This window comes from Rhinoraja longicauda, chromosome 6 (assembly GCF_053455715.1).
Source record: "Rhinoraja longicauda isolate Sanriku21f chromosome 6, sRhiLon1.1, whole genome shotgun sequence".
NCBI lineage: Eukaryota > Metazoa > Chordata > Chondrichthyes > Rajiformes > Arhynchobatidae > Rhinoraja > Rhinoraja longicauda.
Window position 1 is genome coordinate 58544360 of NC_135958.1, and position 19358 is coordinate 58563717.

General features: G+C 38.5%; 1 protein-coding gene across 2 annotated transcripts in view; it reads right to left on the reverse strand.

The window, feature by feature from the left end:
- Positions 1-19358, reverse strand: part of stx8 (syntaxin 8) — a 155391-nt gene that overhangs the window by 112393 nt on the left and 23640 nt on the right. For both annotated transcript variants that reach the window (XM_078401827.1, XM_078401828.1), the window contains exons 5-6: positions 14238-14362; positions 11674-11766 (exon numbers count right to left, since the gene is read on the reverse strand). In XM_078401827.1, the coding sequence (XP_078257953.1) occupies positions 11674-11766; positions 14238-14362 (218 nt within the window). The remainder of the gene's footprint in view (positions 1-11673; positions 11767-14237; positions 14363-19358) is intronic.

The following is a 19358-nucleotide window of genomic DNA, read 5'->3' on the forward strand; positions in this document are numbered from 1 at the left end:
TGCTGAGCAACTGGGAGATCAGGCAGGTTAAGGCGGACTGAGCGGAGGTGTTCAGCAAAACGATCGCAGAGCCTGCGCTTGGTCTTGCCGATGTACAGAAGTTGACACCTGGAACAGCGGATGCAGTAGATGAGGTCGGAGGAGGTGCAAGTGAACCTCTGCCTCACCTGGAAAGACTGTTGGGGTCCTTGGATGGAGTCGAGGGGGGAGGTAAAGGGACAGGTGTTGCATCTCCTGCGGTTGCAGGGGAAAGTACCTGGGGAGGGGGTGATTTGGGTGGGAAGGGACGAGTTCACCAGGGTGTTGCGGAGGAAACAGTCTCTGCGGAAAGCAGATAGGGGTGGAGATGGGAAGATGTGGCCAGTGGTGGGGTCCTGTTGGAAGTGGCGAATGTGTTGGCAGATTATATGCTGTTGTATATTTAACTAACCTTAAATAACAATATCTTACCTCCACTTGTTCATTTTTTCATCATACATTTGGACTGCTTTTTAATGGCGACTAGACCAAGTGGACCCGTTGGGCCCAAACTTCTTCTGCATTGGTGCAGCACCCTGTCCTCCCCACCTCCCTTCTCTCCTCAACCCCCCCTCCCCTCTCCCTTCTCCCCCCTTCCCCCCTCCCTCCCTGCTCCCCTCCCCCTCCTCTCCTTTTAAACTTAAAAATGTGAATAACTAAAAATATAACACCGATTTCAATAAAACTACTTGCATTATCACTAAAGTGACAATGGTGAGTAAGGTGGGCCTAAAATTGTTGTGCTATCGTGTACCGTTTTGGCTGAAGTTCAGTCACAAACAAGATAACAAAAAAGAGTTTTAGTATATAGATTACATCCGCCCCATCGTTAAACCTCTTATCGAGTCCACATCGCAAGATTAGAAATTGTTCAGCCAGAGCTGAACACACTTCTCTTTATCTGCACACAATGGCATCTTGCGCTTCTTGTGCGTGGTGGTGGAAAGATGGGTGGAAACAGGGCCGCGACGTGAACGCTTTTCTTGATCCCCATCGTTAAACTGTTGGCCTCATACGCAGTGCTATTGCAGATCCTATGTCTCCTGGTACCAAAACAAACACTGCAGAAAAACCCATCTGCACCAACCTTCCTTTTCTCTCTGCTGCATTTTTCTACAGTGTTCCACAAACTACAAAGAACATTATAAAATGAAAATAAATTCAATAAAAATATGACTTGGGCATGGGAGACTAATGTAGATAGGGCATCTTGGTCAGCACAGGCAAGTTGGGACGAAGGGGCCTGTTTTGGTGCTGTTGTGGCGCATCGAAAAGCCCGAAATAAAGGTGAGGAGCCAGGTATTTCGGGAGGGATTTATTTTGTGGTGTCTCTAGACCAGTCGAGTCTGCCAGAGAGAGAGACTCTTGGGAGCCACCACACTATATGAGATAAATATATAGAACATAGAACAGTACAGGAGAGGCCTTTTGGCCCACAATGTCTGGGCCGAACGATACCAACACCAACCCGCATCTCCTTGTACATCATCCATATCCCTCCATATCCATGTGCATATCCCAAAGTCCCAGTTATGGTATCTGCCTCCACCAGCACCCCGGCAGTGCGTTCCAGGCACTCACCACCCTTTGTGTAATCAATAATACAATAAATTAATAACTGGTAACCGGACCGTAATAGTGCAATACCTAAGTCTATAGTGCAACCAAAAGTAATTCCACGGTAGATCACAGTTGCTGAGGTAGAGTTATGGTTAGTCATGCAGTTTTCAAGAGCCTGATGGTTGCTGGGATGATGAAGTTTTAACAATTCGACTTGCTTAGAAACACAGAATCTTTCATCTCATAAGGAAGCCGTTCTGGAAACTGGCCCATTTAATCCCACATCTTTTCCCCCCACCACCCTGAAATTAATCAGCATCAAGTAATAAGAATGGTTTCAAAGACATCAGATTAGAATGAACAAAGATATTATCTATGTTTTTCTCTCTATTTATGTGTTGGTCCCTTCCTCCCTGTCTCAAAGGGCAAAGTAATTAACATCACTGCCTTACAGGCATTAAAGGATTTAGCAGTTATTTTTTTTAACCGTTAGCAAAACACAGGTGGACAATTAACTGGCTTCGGAATTAAATATTGTTTTTGATAATTGAATTAATGTGAAGTTTCCCTTTTCCCTTCTCTCTGACCCTCAGTATCTCTTGCCCGCTAGGCTTATTACATCTTTTCATAGGTTGTATAAAAGTACAAAATCTAGCAAAAGACTTAGCATCAAAAATATATTTTCCCCATTCACTTCCAATAGAGCCAAAAATCAACATGTTATCCAGAGATGCTGCCTGCACCGCTGAGCTACTCCAGTACTTTGGAACATATACTGGAGAACATAGATAGGCAACGTTTTGGGTCAGGACCCTTCTTCAGATTTCCTCACTTTGAAGAAAGCTCCTGACCTGAAATATCATCCATGTTCTGCCTTACCCACTGAGTTACTCCAGCATTTTGTTCTTTTTCTCTCTCAAGATTCCAGCATCTGTGGTTCCTTGGATAGGAAGGGTATCAAGGATGCTGGTTTACAAAAAAAAGACGTAAAGTGCTGGAGCAACTCAGTGGGTCAGGCAGCATCTCTGGAGAATATGGATAGGTGATGTTTCAGGTCGGGACCATTCTCCAGGCTGATTATGATGGAGTGGGGGAAAGCTGGAAAAGGGACAACAGAATCTGGCGAGTGATAGGTGGATAACAGCGAGGGGGGGTTCGACAGGCAGATGATTAAAAAAAGGTCAGAGATGAAAAGGCAAGAGGTGTGAGATAAGGATGGAAGAGGTACAAATTATGGTGGAAGGGGAGGGGGAAGGGAGAAATGGGTCCAAGTTCACGTGGGACACAGGGAAGGTAGGGGTGGACATGGGCGTGGGTTGTTGTTAGTAAGCGAATTAGCAACAATTGGAGAATTCAGTGTCCAATGCAGGAAATGTTGTCAAATTTGTACTGTATATAACCTCTGACATTTCCCTGCAAAATCTGGTGGACATTTAAATGGAGAAAGCTCACTTCATAATCAAGGCAGAAGATACAGAAGATTTGTGCACTGAACAAGCCCGGATGCTATTATCATTACAAAGCTAATTTGGTTTACCAAAACACAAAGTGCTGGAGTAACTCAGCATGTCAGGCAGAATCTCTGGAGGTCAGGAATCCAAGGAATGGACTAGAAAGGAATGGAACATCAACTCGAAACATTGCCTATCCATTCCCTCCACAAATGCTGCCTGAGCCGCTGAGTTCCTCAAGCACACTCTTATCTCGGGGCTACCATCGGTGAAGAAGGTATATGTGCCTGGAGAGAAGAGCCAGCACCTTCTGCTTTACTCAAGATTCCAGCATCTGCAGTTCCTTGCGTCTATCTTGCTTACCCATGTGCATCTTTAAATCTGAATTTATGCATCAAATTTCAACATAAAAATAGGGAGACTACTAAGAAGACTTCAATTTTTGAAAGAACAAGGATTTATTTTGCAATGATGCATGGCTCTGCATAGAAAGATGAATGTTAGGTAGAGAATTTAGCAGTTTAGTTTTTTTTAGTTTCATTTAGAGGTACAGCACGGAAACAGGCCCTTCGGCCTACCGAGTCAATTCCGTCCAGCGACGCCTGCACACTAACACTATCCCACACACACTAGGGACAATTTTACAATGATACCAAGCAAATTAAGCTACATATCTGTGCGTCTTTGGAGTGTGGGAGGAAACTGAAGATCTCGGAGAAAGCCCACGCGGGTCACGGGGAGAACATACAAACTCCGTACAGACAGCACCCGTAGTCAGGATCGAACCCGGGTCTCTGGCGCTGCAAGGCCGCAACTCTGCCACTGTGCGCCCCAGAAGGGTTCACAATTTCTCTAAACATAAACTTTTACGTCTTTCCCTTAGCTATTCACATAAAATAGTCACACGATCGGCAATAAAAAAAACACTTTAAACTTAATCTTAACTAAGATTCAAACCTATCATAGTGCAAGATAAACAGATGGGTCTGCTCAAAATGATGTGCATAGAAGTTTAAAAACATTGAAAACTGAGCTGGCTAAATTTAACGTACTGTATATTTAATGTAGAAATGACAAATGTGCAAACCAAAAACCAGTGTAACCATTAAATATCAGGGTTCTGAATTCCCATGCTAAAAGAATCGTCATAGCATATTTTACTATGTAATTTAGATGTTAAAATCAATCATATTATGGAAGATTACACATTTTATGATTCACTACTGACACACAGTTGCGAAACAATTTAGTATTATATGATTACTGTAAATTACATATTGAAGGGACCTTTTATTGTGCATGCTGTCTCAATTAGAAGCAGCTGTTGTAACGTTCATCCCAAATGAGTTATTCATTCCCACTTATGTATTTATATTTAAAAGATTTGACAAATCACCAGCACAATGTATTTGTTCTGATAAATGACCACATAAGGTAACAAAACTTTTTCACCGACCTAACCAAAAGGGTGATTCAAAAAGTGTATGATAAAAAAATTCCAGCTTCAAGAGCCAAGAATGTTTAATTGTCACATCTATCGACATCGGGAAAATTGAAATTCGTACTTGTAGCAGCTCTACAGGCCTGTAAACACAATACACATAGATAATATATAATAGACAAAAATTCAAGAAAATAACAATCCAATAAAGGCAGCACAGTGGCGCAGCGGTAGAGTTGCTGCCTGACAGCGCCGGAAACCCGGATTCAATCCCGACTACGGGTGCTGTCTGTACGGAGTTTGTACATTCTCCCCGTGACCGAGTGGTTTTTCTCCGAGATCTTCAGTTTCCTCCCACACTCAAAAGACGTACAGGCGTGTAGCTTAATTGACTTGGTGTATGTCTAAATTGTCCCTAGTGTGTGTAGGATAATGCTAATGTGCGGGGATCGCTGGTCAGTGCGGACTCGGTGGGCTGAAGGGCCTGTTTCCGTGCTGTATCTCTAAACTAAACTAAATAGTAGTGCAAAAAAAAGCCCAAAGTCCTTTGTGCAACCAAAGACAGTCCATAGTTCATCATTTAGTATTGTGCAGTGTTCAAGAGCCTAATGGTTGTTTGGAAGAAGCTATTCTTGAGCCCGATGGTTTCGGATTTCAGACTCCTGTACCTTCTTCCCGAAGGTAGAAGTGAAATGAGATGTGGACAGGCTGGTGTGGATCTTTGATGATGGTAGCTGCCTTTGTGAGACAATACCTCCTATTATAGTGTGGAGATCAAATCTAAAACTCCATAGTCATATCAAATCCTGTATCCACTTTATTACGCAAATTAAACTGTAAAATGGTGCAGTCAACTTTATAATGATAGATAAGGTCAAGTCTATGCTTTATGATCAATCCATATAGATTGGTCATTCAGCACAAACATTTTCGTCTCCCAGACACTGTGTGCTGGCCAGGAGGTTAGTCTCTATAATGGCACATTTTACAGCCACATTTAATTAGACACCCAAGAACTGCTGCCAAAACACTCTCTGGCAAAAGAGATAACAATAGTCGGGATTTGGAAAAATCACTATAAATAAAAGTATCTCTTGGATAAATGTGAGGATCAATCATTGTAGTGTTATCAAAAGCTTTGAAATGAAGTATTCACATACATTTCAATGTTTCTTGCCTCAGTTTCCAAAGTTATGGTAAAAAATTATATTTAATAATACAATTATTGCTAGTCTTCATTTTCTGCATGATATATGGTATCTAAAGTTGTACTACATCACATGTCGTTATTCTTAGGACTTTAAACCTTAAAATTGCAGGTGTTTTAACTCTCATCTTTTACTTACAATGACAGTAAAGAAAGACACAGCCAAACAGTTGATGCCAGCTCTTAAAGGAGTAATCCCATTAGACCCATTCCCCATCCTCTTATTTCCCTTTGCAACTTATCTTCTCTCACTCCTGCCGATTAAGTCCCCTTTTGATTTTTTTTGCTATTAACCTATGCTAAAGAAGCCAATTAACCTACCAGCAGGTATTTAGGAAGTGGGTGGAAACAGGAACACCTAGAAAACCCCACTTTGTCATAGAGAGAACGTGCAAACTCTGCACTAACAGCGCCGGAGGACAGGATCAAACCTGGATGCCTGGAGTGTTAACTCCTTTGCCCATGTTGCAAACCACACAATGAAAATGAATGATTTGAATCATCTCCTTTGAATACACCTACTTCTGTGAGAACTTTGCAGCATTGAAACCTTTTCATAAACCACTGGCTGAATAAACTCTGAATTTATACAAGGAGATGTAGAAAATTATGGACGGTGGGTATCATTCTATGAGCCAGAGGAAGACATCAGAAAAGAATTTGAAAGTTAATGAAACAGACAAGCATTAAGCATTTAAATTAGAAGTAAACCAGCTCATTCAGAATAATGCAGAGCTCTATCTTGTTTTTAAAAAATAATGTCACACTTTCTATTAGCTCCACAGAAAACCTCCTCTACATCCTGACTTGTAAAGTATTCCTCTAAGATCGATCTTAGGTGGGAAAATGGAAATCTTAGATTTCAAGAGTTTACCAATGAAGCAGGACGAAATAAAAGACATCAAAATAAACGCCAGTGGTCTCTTCTGAGGACAATGCAGAGGTAGTCACTTTGGAATAGTTAGTCTAGATTTTAGCCACACTGGACAGTATACTGAAGATTCTTAACTGGTATTCTTGGAACTGGCCTCATTAATAAAACTGCATAAACTTCAATGAAACTAATCAAAAAAGTCCAGCTCAACAGGACACTATGTTGTTGTGTAAATACAGACCATAGATAGGTATTTGGAATTACTCACAACATGCCAGGCTTTGTAGGCTGGAATGAACATGATGGAAGGAATGACCTCTTTTAATGCCACTAATTTCTGTGGTTTTATGTGGATATTGAGAGATATTTCAGACAAAACGCGCCCATGCTCAAAACCAGAGGTCATGAGATTCAGGATAAATGCAGCGTCTAAGTGCTCAAGTACTGAAAACAGCAGGTTACGTTAGATAATAGAAAACACTGAAGTACTTTTTCATATTCTATCAATAAAATCTGAAGCAGACTAAATCTGCCTGTGACTCGAGTTTCTGAGTAGGAATGCAGCAAAGACTCTTGCACCTACCACACTGATTATTCAACGAGGGAAATAACAATTGAAAACCAAAAGGCCTTTTGAAAGGAAGTGGCAACAAATAAATGTCTTCTCCCAGTTTTTTTCTGCAACCATTCCAACTGGAAGAGTACTACAGGCAGAGCAAGCTTCTCTGAAAGTGAAAATCAAGACAAATTCAGTTTACTCTGGAATCATGTAAAACATTTTGGATTGAATGAGATGCTTAATAGTTATGCAGCAACAAGCAGTGGCAAAATGGATAGAGTAGTTCATTTTTAAATGGTATGTTTCAAATGACCGGTCATATCATAATTTTATATAGCTATGCGCATATGCAGCAAAAATTCCAATTAAAATCATGCAAACGTTCCCATCTAGCGGGAGCTCATTTCACTTTACCATGTGTTTAGCAATGATTAGAATGACTTCATTTTTTTCCATTAGTGGCTGCTCTATAACTGGCCATGGAAATTTGTAGCTTTTAATTTGGAATGTGGAATTGAATCTAATTGCAATAGTTAATTTATAGGGCACAACATGAAAAACATAACTCCAACTTCTCATTTTTATTTCAAAAAGTATCAGACAGTAAATATCATGTAGTTAAATCATGGAAGCTTTTGCAATTAATTGAATCAAATATAAATGCAATTAGAAAAGTCTATTGGTTTTGACAGAGGTGCAGCTGGTGTAGAATGGCTGCCTCACAGCTCCAGAGAGTGGCTGCCTCACAGCTCCACGTTCTATCCTGACCTCAGGCACAGTCTGTGTGGAGTTTGCATGTTCTCCCTGTGACCATGTGGGTTTCCTCCGGATGCTCCAGTTAACTCCCACACCCCAACGACGTGCCAGTTTGTAGGTTAATTGGCTTCTCTAAATTGCCCCTAGTGTGTAGGGAGAGGATAAGAAAATGGGATAACGCAGAACTAGTGTTAACAGGTGATCAATGGGCAGCGTGGACTCGGTAGGCCGAAAGGCCTGTTTCCATACTAACCTAAACTAATCTAAAGCATATCCTAGACAATGAACAGGGAAATAGTGAAATAAGCAGGTTCTAAGCAACCTTGTTAAGCAATAATATTATTAATACAAAATCTGCATTACATAAGCTATAAAACCTCATTCCTCCAGTGACTTGGGTTCAACCCTGACCTCTGGTGCAGTGGAACTTGCATGTTCTTCCAATGACTGCATGGATTTATTTCAGATGCTCCAATTTCCTTCTACAGCCCAAAGACATGCAGGTTAACTGGCTACAGAACATTAACCATTAGAACCCTACAGCTATACACCATGGTAACAAGCCCTTCGGCCCACCTTGTCCATGCCAACGAAGTTGACACACAGCCCCATTTGCTTGCATTTGGCCCATAGCCCTTGCAACTCTTCTTAACCATATTGTGCGGGTGAATGGTAGAATCTGAATTGAGCTGATAAAAAACTGCGATGACTAAAACAAACGATGTAGGATTTGTAACATTGTACTTCTACCGCAGCGGTAGAGTTGCTGCCTTATGGCATTAGACACCCGGGTTCGATTCTGACTATGGGTGCTGTCTTTACGGAGTTTGTACGTTCTCCATGTGTCCGTGTAGGATTTTCCCGGGTGCTCCGGTTTCCTCCCACACTCCAAAGACGTACAGATTGGTGGTTAAATTGGCTTTGGTAAAAAATTGAATTGTCCCTAGTCTGTAGGATATTGCTAGTGTCCGGGGATCGCTGGTCGGCACGGACTCGGTGGGCCGAAGGGCCTATTTTTGCACTGTATCTCTAAACTAAACAAAATTATTGTAAATGGGTGGTTGAGGCCGGCACAACTCGGTGGACTGATGGGTCTGTTTCCACTCTGTATGATTCTTGTGACTCATTTTACATTATTGGAATGTTTTCTTTTGAATGTTGCTAAGATGCACCTTTGCGGGAAACTAGCTGGTATGCTGAATTGGAAACTGGATTTTCACTTTACATGCCTGGATTCAAATCCAATTCCCTGGATGAGTTTCCCCTTTCTTCTGGCATTAGGTGAAGTGATTTTGCACAAACATAACCCAGTTCCAAATGAAACACCACTGGCAAATAACAGGAGATACACTCATGCAACCTGCCAAAGACACTGTAGGCTACGAAGAGAACAAGGAATAAACTGACTTTGTGAACTTCGATGTACAGGCAAAGACCCACTCCAAATGACTAACTACTACTTGATTAGGCAATTAAATGGAAGGATGAGGGAAAGCTGCCCTCTCCACTACTGCTGTCTCTTAACTTGCAAACATCTCACAAAAGAGAGACAGAGCCTGATTAACTTTCAACTGTGCCAACCCAAAAAGCACAGTTAAAAACAAAGCAATAGATAAGCAGTTCAATCTGCAGTCCTAGAACTGATTATGTATGAGTTTGCATTGAAACAGCAAAAAAGAAAGATGGATTGAAATAATACCAGCACAAAGTTCGACATTCAAGGTATTGTTTTAATAACTAATGCTTTCCATAAACTACACCGTGTAACTCAGACAACCTGGTTCCGTGGAAACTTTACTGAAAAGGAAATGGTTCGTATTTTTTAATAATTATATCAATCTAATTTTACATCTGTTTTAACGAAGCATGAGATTTTTTTAACCAGCTTTGGCACAAATCTTACAAAGCAAATTTTCTTTGCAAACTACCTCATTACTCTCAAATATGAGGAAAAACACAGATGGCCCGTTGCTCGGCAACAAAACAATAATTAACAATAGACAAAGCTTCCGCCCCGAACAGAACACAATAAACAGGTTAATGGTGCCGTGTCGATATAAAATTTCAAGAACGGAATAAAATCAACTTTATTGCTAATTTGAAGCTGTTTGCTGCCCCTGGCTGTATGTGCATCTACAATGACATCATACTAGGAAACAAAGATTCAGCCTGATTCTAAACCAACCCATTTATTTCCTGAAAGTTAATCTCTGCATGCAGTGTCTCAATGGATTTGGCATTTGCAAATGTCTAGCTATGTCAATTAGAGTCTTATACATGCAAATATCTGGCTTTCATTATATTCATCGCACTTGCCCACAAACAATCTTGAGAATATTCGTAGCTTTTCCTCAACTTGCATATCAAATTCGGGGGTTCTGCTCAATCTCTAAATTCTTTACAAAATATATTGCAGAAAACAAATATACAAAGCTCGCAATGTGTCTACATTTATTTTTTATGTTGATTGGTGCAAGGTCTAAATAAAATAAACATTAAAGCAAAAATGCTCAGAATGGAATTATTTTGTTTCTTTTAAAAATTTTGAAAAATTTATATATTTTCTACTCTATGATTACAAACAGGTGAAAATCTCCAGGCAATATACAAGGACATACAGTCATACCTTAACTTTTCCTTGCACAAACTCTTCCATCCTGATAGTACAACAATAGCATGAATCGAAGCATGGTTGTTTGTTGAATCAGTGGAGTAAAACCACTTCAGTTTATTAAAATAGCTTCACCAGTTACCATGGGGTTAATTGTGCATCTTAAGTTAGATTACACGTGTAAAAAGTAAAATTTTACACCATGGACCACTGCTAATACCAATGGAAAAAGGATATGCTTTTATATAGCGTCAAACTGTCAAGCAATGATTATGGCCACTGACTTATTGCTGATAAATAGCCAAAAAAAATTTTTTACATGATGTATGGTAGAAGTAGCAAATTTTGTGGAAGAAAAATTAAATTTTCTTCCAATTTGAGACTTAAAAAATATCAACAGAAGTATTTTAAAGGCTCGAATTGAAAGAAATGGCCACTTGCATTATAAAATTATATATCAATATCCTTGATTGATATAGTTACCTTAATCCATTGTTTTTTTTAAATGGTCCATACGGCAGGGCAAAATGGTAACGATGGCCGTTACACAAAAGATGAAGGATCATGAACGAGAAATGTAATATTGCAACAATTGTGAATCTCTGTTCGTTTGCACAATTATGCACCAAATCTAAGCCTTATGTGAAAGGTCACGTGAAAAGAACTAACGTTTAAGCATGATCTGCCATGGTAGGACATTTAAGCATCAATTCTCACTTAGACATGCCCGCTTCAAGTAGTGAGGTTCAATTAGGTAAACTTGATTGCCTCAGTTGCCCACTTAATTAGAAGTGGGTATCTGGGGCAAAGATTTGTGTCGTTGGTCATTTTTCAAAATGTAAGGCCGTCTTCTATGAAAGTCTAAAACATTGAGACTATTAATTCGTGATACTTTTGGGGCTTCTTCTCTGATGGACTCCTCCAAGTGTGATCATGTTGCTGGCACAGGAGCCCACAATAAAATCTACTATAACTTTCACGAGTTGATTTTGATATCAAAAACATTGCAGCACATAAAAACTTTGAATAAAGGGATGGGACAATAAAGACAGATGAGTAGAGCAGTGACAGTCATGTAAAATTGTTAATACATCGAAGATGGGCTAACTGTAAGTGTCAAGTTGCTCAACTCCTTCAGATCATGTACAAGCCATGATAATACCCACATAAAGTCACAGTAAATTGAAAAAGCTTACCGTTTTGGTCATCTAGTTCATTTCCTATATCCCGACCCATTTGTTTCTGTCTGGCTATCACTGTTGCCAGAGCTTCCAAGCCGACATCTTGCTCTGAATTTGGAAATAGCACAATAAGAACAGTCTATGAACCAAGCAAGGAAATCAAAATATAGTGTTTGTCCACTTAAATGTCCTCTTCAGTTATTTCCCAATGCAACAAACAGACCTCGCAATTAATGATCCGAATTCTTTAACTTTGATCAAATAGGACAAAATGTGATGCAACTGATCGCCATCTGTCTTCCAAAACCCTGGGATAGAATTATCACACTTTAGAGACAATCTGTACAATGGAAGTACAAAATTCAACTGGCATGTCAGTCATTTAAGCAATTGCAAAACAGAAAGATAATCAATACAATTCATTCGTAATAATCAATATTGTCTGTTTAACATTTTCAATGTATATTAATATATCACAAAGCATGAAACATAGCTGTTTAACATGGCTTATAATCCATGACAAACCACTCTGTATGATACATGAACTAATATTAATCTAGTTTTGTTCTGATTCTTAGGTGGCACCTCAGTCCTGGCTGTTAGAATTCCTAATCTACATCTCACTTGTTTAGAACCACATTGTTCAGGAACTCACTGGTTCAAATTTTGTTTATTGTAATGCAATTAATCTCTCTTGTAAATGCCAAATCTTGAATGTTTATTGCCGGATATAATTTTTGCTATTAAGACGATTCATGCTTATTAGAAAACTTACATTATCTTCATAAATCTTTATAAATCCTGAGATAATGTAACATAAAATAACTCCACTGAAATCACACCTTACATTAAATAACGTGCCAAATGAAATTCTGATTAAAGTAATCGCACTACTGCGAGTAATTATTATTCCTCAGCATCTGCTGGTGTGAACGTCATTGTAAACCTGAACACTGTGTAAGGGGAGCACTATTTAACATTCCCTTCTTCACAGTGACTGGCATAATTCTTACATCCAGGACACTAGTCACGTTTAAACACAAGCTCAGAGCTGAACAGGATCCAGCTGCCACTATAATATACTTAATATTACTAAAGAGAGATAATAGATTCAGCTCATTCAAAAGATAAAAAGTTTAATATTGTCCGACAGAGTGCATGAATACATTTCATGATTTCAACCTTGATATACTTATATTAGATGAAATTGAACTGAGGTACAGGCAAAGTACTGAGACTACATCAACTCTGCTGAAATGTTGTACCCTTTTTCTTTTATCTGTGAACTGCGGATGGCATGATTGTATTCATGTATAGTCTTTTCTTTGATTGGATAGCACACAAATTAAACCTTTTCACTGTACCTCGTTACATATTACAATAAGTCTGAGGAAGGGTTTCGACCCAAAAAAGTCACCCATTCCTTCTCTCTAGAGATGCTGCCTGTCCCACTGAGTTACTCCAGCTTTTTGTGTCTATCTTCACAATATTAAACTAAACTAAGCTAAACACACAACACTCAATTCCTAACAAGCATTTAGCTGCAATTATATTGCAAAATATTATGTAACCGTGCACTCTGAATACTTTCCAGTGATCATCTCTTCAGTTTCACATGTACCTGTCCGAATACAAGACAATTGGACTTTCTAGCTAATTTCGGGCTATGAAGTCTGATTGTTCAGTTTTTTTGCAAACAGCTGCCACCTAGTGAGTTTGCTTTGTATATCAGATTTCAGATCTGCAAAGCTCATTGCAAATTATCTCATTATTCATATAAATGAATCAAATAGTCTGAAAACTAATTTTCCAAATGGCTTCCTTCAATTGTAATTAGTTTATCAGGATCTGATTAAAACTTAAATCTGCTCCAGTGCATAAAAGCATTAATGTTAGTGAAATATTCACATTATGCATTGCATTATCTTTCAATGACATGCCGATAAATTAAGTTTGAATTCATATCAGCTCAAAACATATAACTCTTAACTACATATTTATAGCTTACAATCAATGTATGGGTACAAAATGAATTGGATTTATAATGTAATGCATCACAACATTTTCAGCATGAATTTAAAAGATGAATTTACGAAAGGATCACAGGAAGCACCATGTTCTTTAAAAATATGGAAAATTCCATTTTCTACAGATTTTAAAATTTCAACAAACACTATTTTCTTGCGTAACTGAGATAGATCGCTATTTAGCTTTTGATAAGAAATCATTTATGTAAAATGATCATTTAACTTAAGGCTATTTAACATATTGAACATTTCCCTTTTTATTTAACTTTAGTTTTTTTTATTTTAAGTATTTACAATATTTTAATATTTATCATTGTAATTTTTTATTTACTGTATAAATTTTGTGAAGTCAGAATATTAAAATTATTTCTGGACGTATTTAACTAAAATCAGTTTTCAAATCCTTTATTCAGGTAGTCTTTCAGTTATTATTTTTGGTTGTTTATACCTTTAGTATTAATGAAGACCAAATCTCCAAGGAGGGCTTGGTCTAATTTTTAAAACTACTTCAAAAAAAGAGTGTTTATGAACTTTCATAAAGATAGGTTTTACCTTGGATGATCATCTGCTGCTGATGTTTGATTTCACTAAAATCAAGCCCTCTAGTTTCTTCTGGTTCCTCCATTAACCAAGGATTGGTGAGATCAGTCTTTGGATCTGTACTTATAAGGCTAGTCCTAAAAGTTAAATACAATTTCAATAAGTTGCAATGAATACATTAACTTGGTTATGTACCCCATTACTGACACTGAACTTGGTCTCAGGAACTGATGTGCTACATTGCTGAGAACTATATTCCGCACTGTGTATCTTTTCCGTTCTTCTATCTACAGTAATTAAACTTGACGATTGCATTTACGTATAGTATTATCTGATTTGTTTGGATAGCATGCAAAACAAAGCTTTCTCTGTACCTCAGAGAATAATTCAATTGATAATAATAAACAATTTCAAGTGAGGTTGTTAGATAATTCAAGTGAGGTTGTTAGATAAGTTAACTCAACAAGATTGCCAAATGGAATTCTTCATTAAGGTTACAGTTCATAAAATAAATGTGAACTGGCATTTCAAAAAACAACGTCATGCAATAGATTTTAGGAAGCACATACAAGCTCAGGAAACAGCAATAAAATGTTTACCTAGCGTAATCACCTTGCATTTAAATAGGAAAATAACTGCACATGCTGGTACAAATCGAAGGTATCATAAAATGCTGGAGTAACTCAACGGGTCAGGCAGCATTTCAGGAGAGAAGGAATGGGTGACATCACCCATTCCTTCTCTCCTGAGATGATGCCTGACCCGCTGAGTTACTCCAGCATTTTGTGATACCTTGCATTTAAATAGTTACTTTAAATACTATGTTAAATAGTGAAACACTTAAATAGTATAGTTATTAACTATATATTAAAGTAATAAAGCTTTCCAAGGCACATCAGAAAAACAGTAGCAAACATCATGCCTCAAAAGAAGATAATAGGGAAGATGATTGAAAACTTAATCAAGAAGTTGCTTTTTTTAAGAATGTCTTAATAGAAGAAAGAGAGAAACACAAGCATTGGGATTTAGGGAGGGAAATACATCATGAAGGGTCCTGACAACAGAAATATATAATAGATTTAGTAATCATTCAATCTAAATGTATTGCTTTGGGGCGACACAGTGGTGAAATTGCTGCCTTATAGCGCCAGAAATCCAGCTTCGATGCTGACTACGGGTGCTGGCTGCACAGAGTTTGTATGTTCTCCCTGTGACTTGGTTAATTGACTTCAGTAAAATTGTAAATTGGCTCTAGTGCGCAGGGTAGTGCTAGTGTATGGGGTGATCACTAGTCGGCACAGATTTATTCACAAAATGCTGGAGTAACTCAGCAGGTCAGGCAGCATCTCGGGAGAGAAGGAATGGGTGACGTTTCGGGTCGAGACCCTTCTTCAGACTGAAGTGCCGACTAGTGATCACTAGTGATCACTAGTCGGCACAGACTCGGTGGGCCGAAGGGCCTGTTTCCGCCCTGTATCTCTAAAGTCTAGGTCTAAACTGAACAGCCGAAAACAAAATGAGATTCAGTGACAAGGATGGCAGGCAATTGGCATCAAACCCATTATCCAAATTCAACAAATGATTTTTGTGAAGAATTTATACTATTTAATAGTTTATTTAATAATCTTCATCATTTGCCAAATGGTTTTGAAAAATAATTTGTTGTTTGCAGGAAATTTTAAACTTTATCTTTCTCAAACCTAATGGCAACAAAATAAGAAAATTCTACATGACTCTCATTTGGTAAATAAGTGGGTTTTGAGGGGGAGGTGGTTTGCTATTTGAACTTTTAGAATGATTCTAAATGGAAAATTATTCTAAATGAATTAATGCACAGGAAAAAAAGAGCACAAAGCTTCATTTTTAAAACAATCACCCTCACAAGCAAAGTTTGAATTCAACGATATTTTATTGTCACATGTACCTACTAGGTACAGTGAAATGCTTTGTTTTGCATACAACCCGGTAAAATCACACAGCAGATCTCACCTAGGCAGTACACAAGTGTCACCACGTTTCTGGCGCCGACGAAGTTACAAACGTTCACCAACAGTCCTATCCTCCCTCCCTATCTTCTGTCTGCCGCCACACATGGCAGCAGCCTCCTCACCTACACCCCACAACCCCCACCCTGGCTCCCCTCACCAGGTCGCCCTTCGTTCTCGCCGGCCCTCTGCCGGTTGCCCCCTTCGCTCTTGGCCATACAAGGTCCTTTGGGTCTCTTCATTCTATATCACAAACCTGTGTGCTCTAGTTTATCAGATAAACATATGATGACATTCAACAAGATTGCCAAATGGAATTCTTCATTAGGGTTAGAGTTCATAAAATAAATGTGAACTGGCATTTCAAAAAACAACGTCATGCAATAGATTTTAGGAAGCACATACAAGCTCAGTAAACAGCAATAAAATGCAAGCTATGAGTAATTTACATCAAAGCTGGATTTGCTGATATTTTAGCATTACCAAATGCAAAAGCAAGACTGCGAAACAAGTAAACAATGAAACAAGTAAACAATGAATGTTGAACAGGTGGAGCAATAATTTTAACATTTGAAAATGCAGACAAGAAAATGCATTGGATTCTTATTCCATCCAGTATGTCAGGCCAAATCCTCAATTGTAGAAACACAGTCAATTCCAAGTTTTAAGGACCTCGTGCTATAATGAAAGCAATTAGCAACAATCTGCATCACCATCTTTCTCCTAACCACCTGTTACAAATCCATCTAAAATCATGACAAATATCACCTGATAACTGTAATCCTTATGACATGTTTGGTAACTGTGCTGCATTCTACTTCCTCTTTCCTCTCTGATCTTACTTATGCTTTGGTGTAAAGATTAAAGCTTATCCAATTAGCCTCCCGCTGTTTTTGCCATGTTAATCACCTAAATCTTTGGAATGGTCACAGAGCAGTGGAGTGTGTCGATGATTTCTGTTTTTTTTGGTGATCAGCTTTAACTAATTATAAGGCTTTGAGATTTGCTCGAATAGAAAAGAGGAGAGAAATGGAATCAGAGAACTGCATCGCTGTTTAATAACCTGCAGCTAATCTTCACCAGACCATTGTTTCACTGCAAATTCTTTCCAGAAAAAAAACTTCCTAAGTGTCTCTGATAATTCAACCGCAGCCTTTTTTTTGACAGAGGCCACACATTAGGATTTACTATTGTTTTACTTGGAAAAAAAGTCTTCACGATTTGCCTCGCCGTTGCCTAATTGAACGAAAGTTTAACAAGATTGCAGACTGGAATTCTTCATTAAGGTTACACTGCATAAAATAAATGTGAACTGCCATTGCAAGAAACAACTTCACGTCATAGCTTTTAGCAAACACACACAAGCTCAGTGAACAGAAATTAAATACACACTACAAATAATTTACATCAATCCTGGATTTGGTGATATTTTACAGCTATTGTTAAATTTGCATTAATTGAACAATAGGGTTGCAATATTGCTAGTTTTAACCAGAATGAATTAATATCCTAAAGTTGAATTTATTAGTTGAACATGATAAATCTCCATGTGTTCACCATATTCAAGGATAAACCACAGAACTAACTTCAGATCAGTACACTTTGGTTGACCCAAGAAGAGCTTTGTTTCTCCAGTTGCCTTTCTCCATTGAGAAAATTATACAGCATATTAAATAAATAAATAAACTGTGCATTAATATGCTAGCATCCTTTGCTGAAGGCATCTTAACTTCAGGATGAGAGCAATTACTGTTCAAAACTGTCACTCAAATACAATCTGGAGTTGAATCTCTTCTTAATTGGGGACCCAAATAAATGAGTCAATCTTGAATCAACAAATTTGAATGTACTGATTTGAAGATTTATTATTTCATTGATAACATCTTCAGAAAAACATTTTTCAAAATACCAATTTTTTTATTGCTCTTTTATCCTGAGTAAAGACTATAAGGGACTACCCTAACTAGGCACAGCGACAAGAAGATTAGACCACACGAGTAATTCGCTAATGTACCATGAAACCAACTCAGTAAAAACTATTGACTGAGTAGTGCGATAGGTTAGACTAAGACCTTTCACCTCGGGGATATGGGTTCAAATCCAGCACAGACTGATGGGATAAGTTTCCCCTTTCTTTTAGTTGTAAGGGTAACTGTGAAATTGGTTTGGACAATGTCAATCCAGATCACAGCAGACTTGTTTATAGCACAAAACTATCCCTAATTCCTGGCTAATTGGAAAATTTAATTACACTGCATTATCACTTGTGAAGCACATTGGTACAACAGAAGATGTTCTTCTGAAAAAGGAGTACAAAACCATTAGGAGGTTAGAGTTGCTTTTATTTTCACCGATGCAAAATGTTCTTCATTAATGCATCGAAAGAATTAAGCAGCTGAGCCCGAATTCCAGAATTTCCAAAGTTCCATAATTCAAATGATGAAATAAGAGCCCACCTTGTCCATGCCGACAAAGTTGTCATATTGGACTAGTCCCATCTGCCTGCATTTGGCCCATTGTTCTCTCAACCCTTCCTATCCACGTATTAGTCCAAATGTCTTTTAAAGGTCATAATTGTAAAAATGATGTGTGACTTGGAAGGGAACAAGAAAGTGATGATGTTTCCAGGCATCACAACCCTTGTCGTTCTTAGTGACGGATGCCTGATAATAGTGATTTGGATGGTGCTTTAGACTTATCTAGTTGGGCGATCAAAGTGCGTTTGTAAATTGTACGCATTTCAGACTCCATGCATCATTGGTGGGAAGAATTAATGTGTAGCAATAAGGAACTGCAGATGCTGGTTTACAAAAAAAAGACATCAAGTGGTGGAGTAACTCAACGGATCAGGCAGCATCTCTGAGAAACATGGATAGGTAATGTTTCGGGTTAGGACCCGTCTTAGGATCGATGTTTCAGGTCAGTCTGAAGTTGGGTCCTGACCCGAAATGTTGCCAATCGAAGTTCTCCATGGATGCACTTTGTATCTTTTAATATTTAGGATGGTGGGTCCAAAAGCAGGTCCTTTTGTGTTGGATGGTGTTGAGCTTCTTGAGTAATATTGGAGCTCCACTTGCTGAGGCAAGAGAAGAGCATTCCTTCACACCTCCTCACTTACGCCTTGCAGATGATAGTGGTAAGTCTCTGG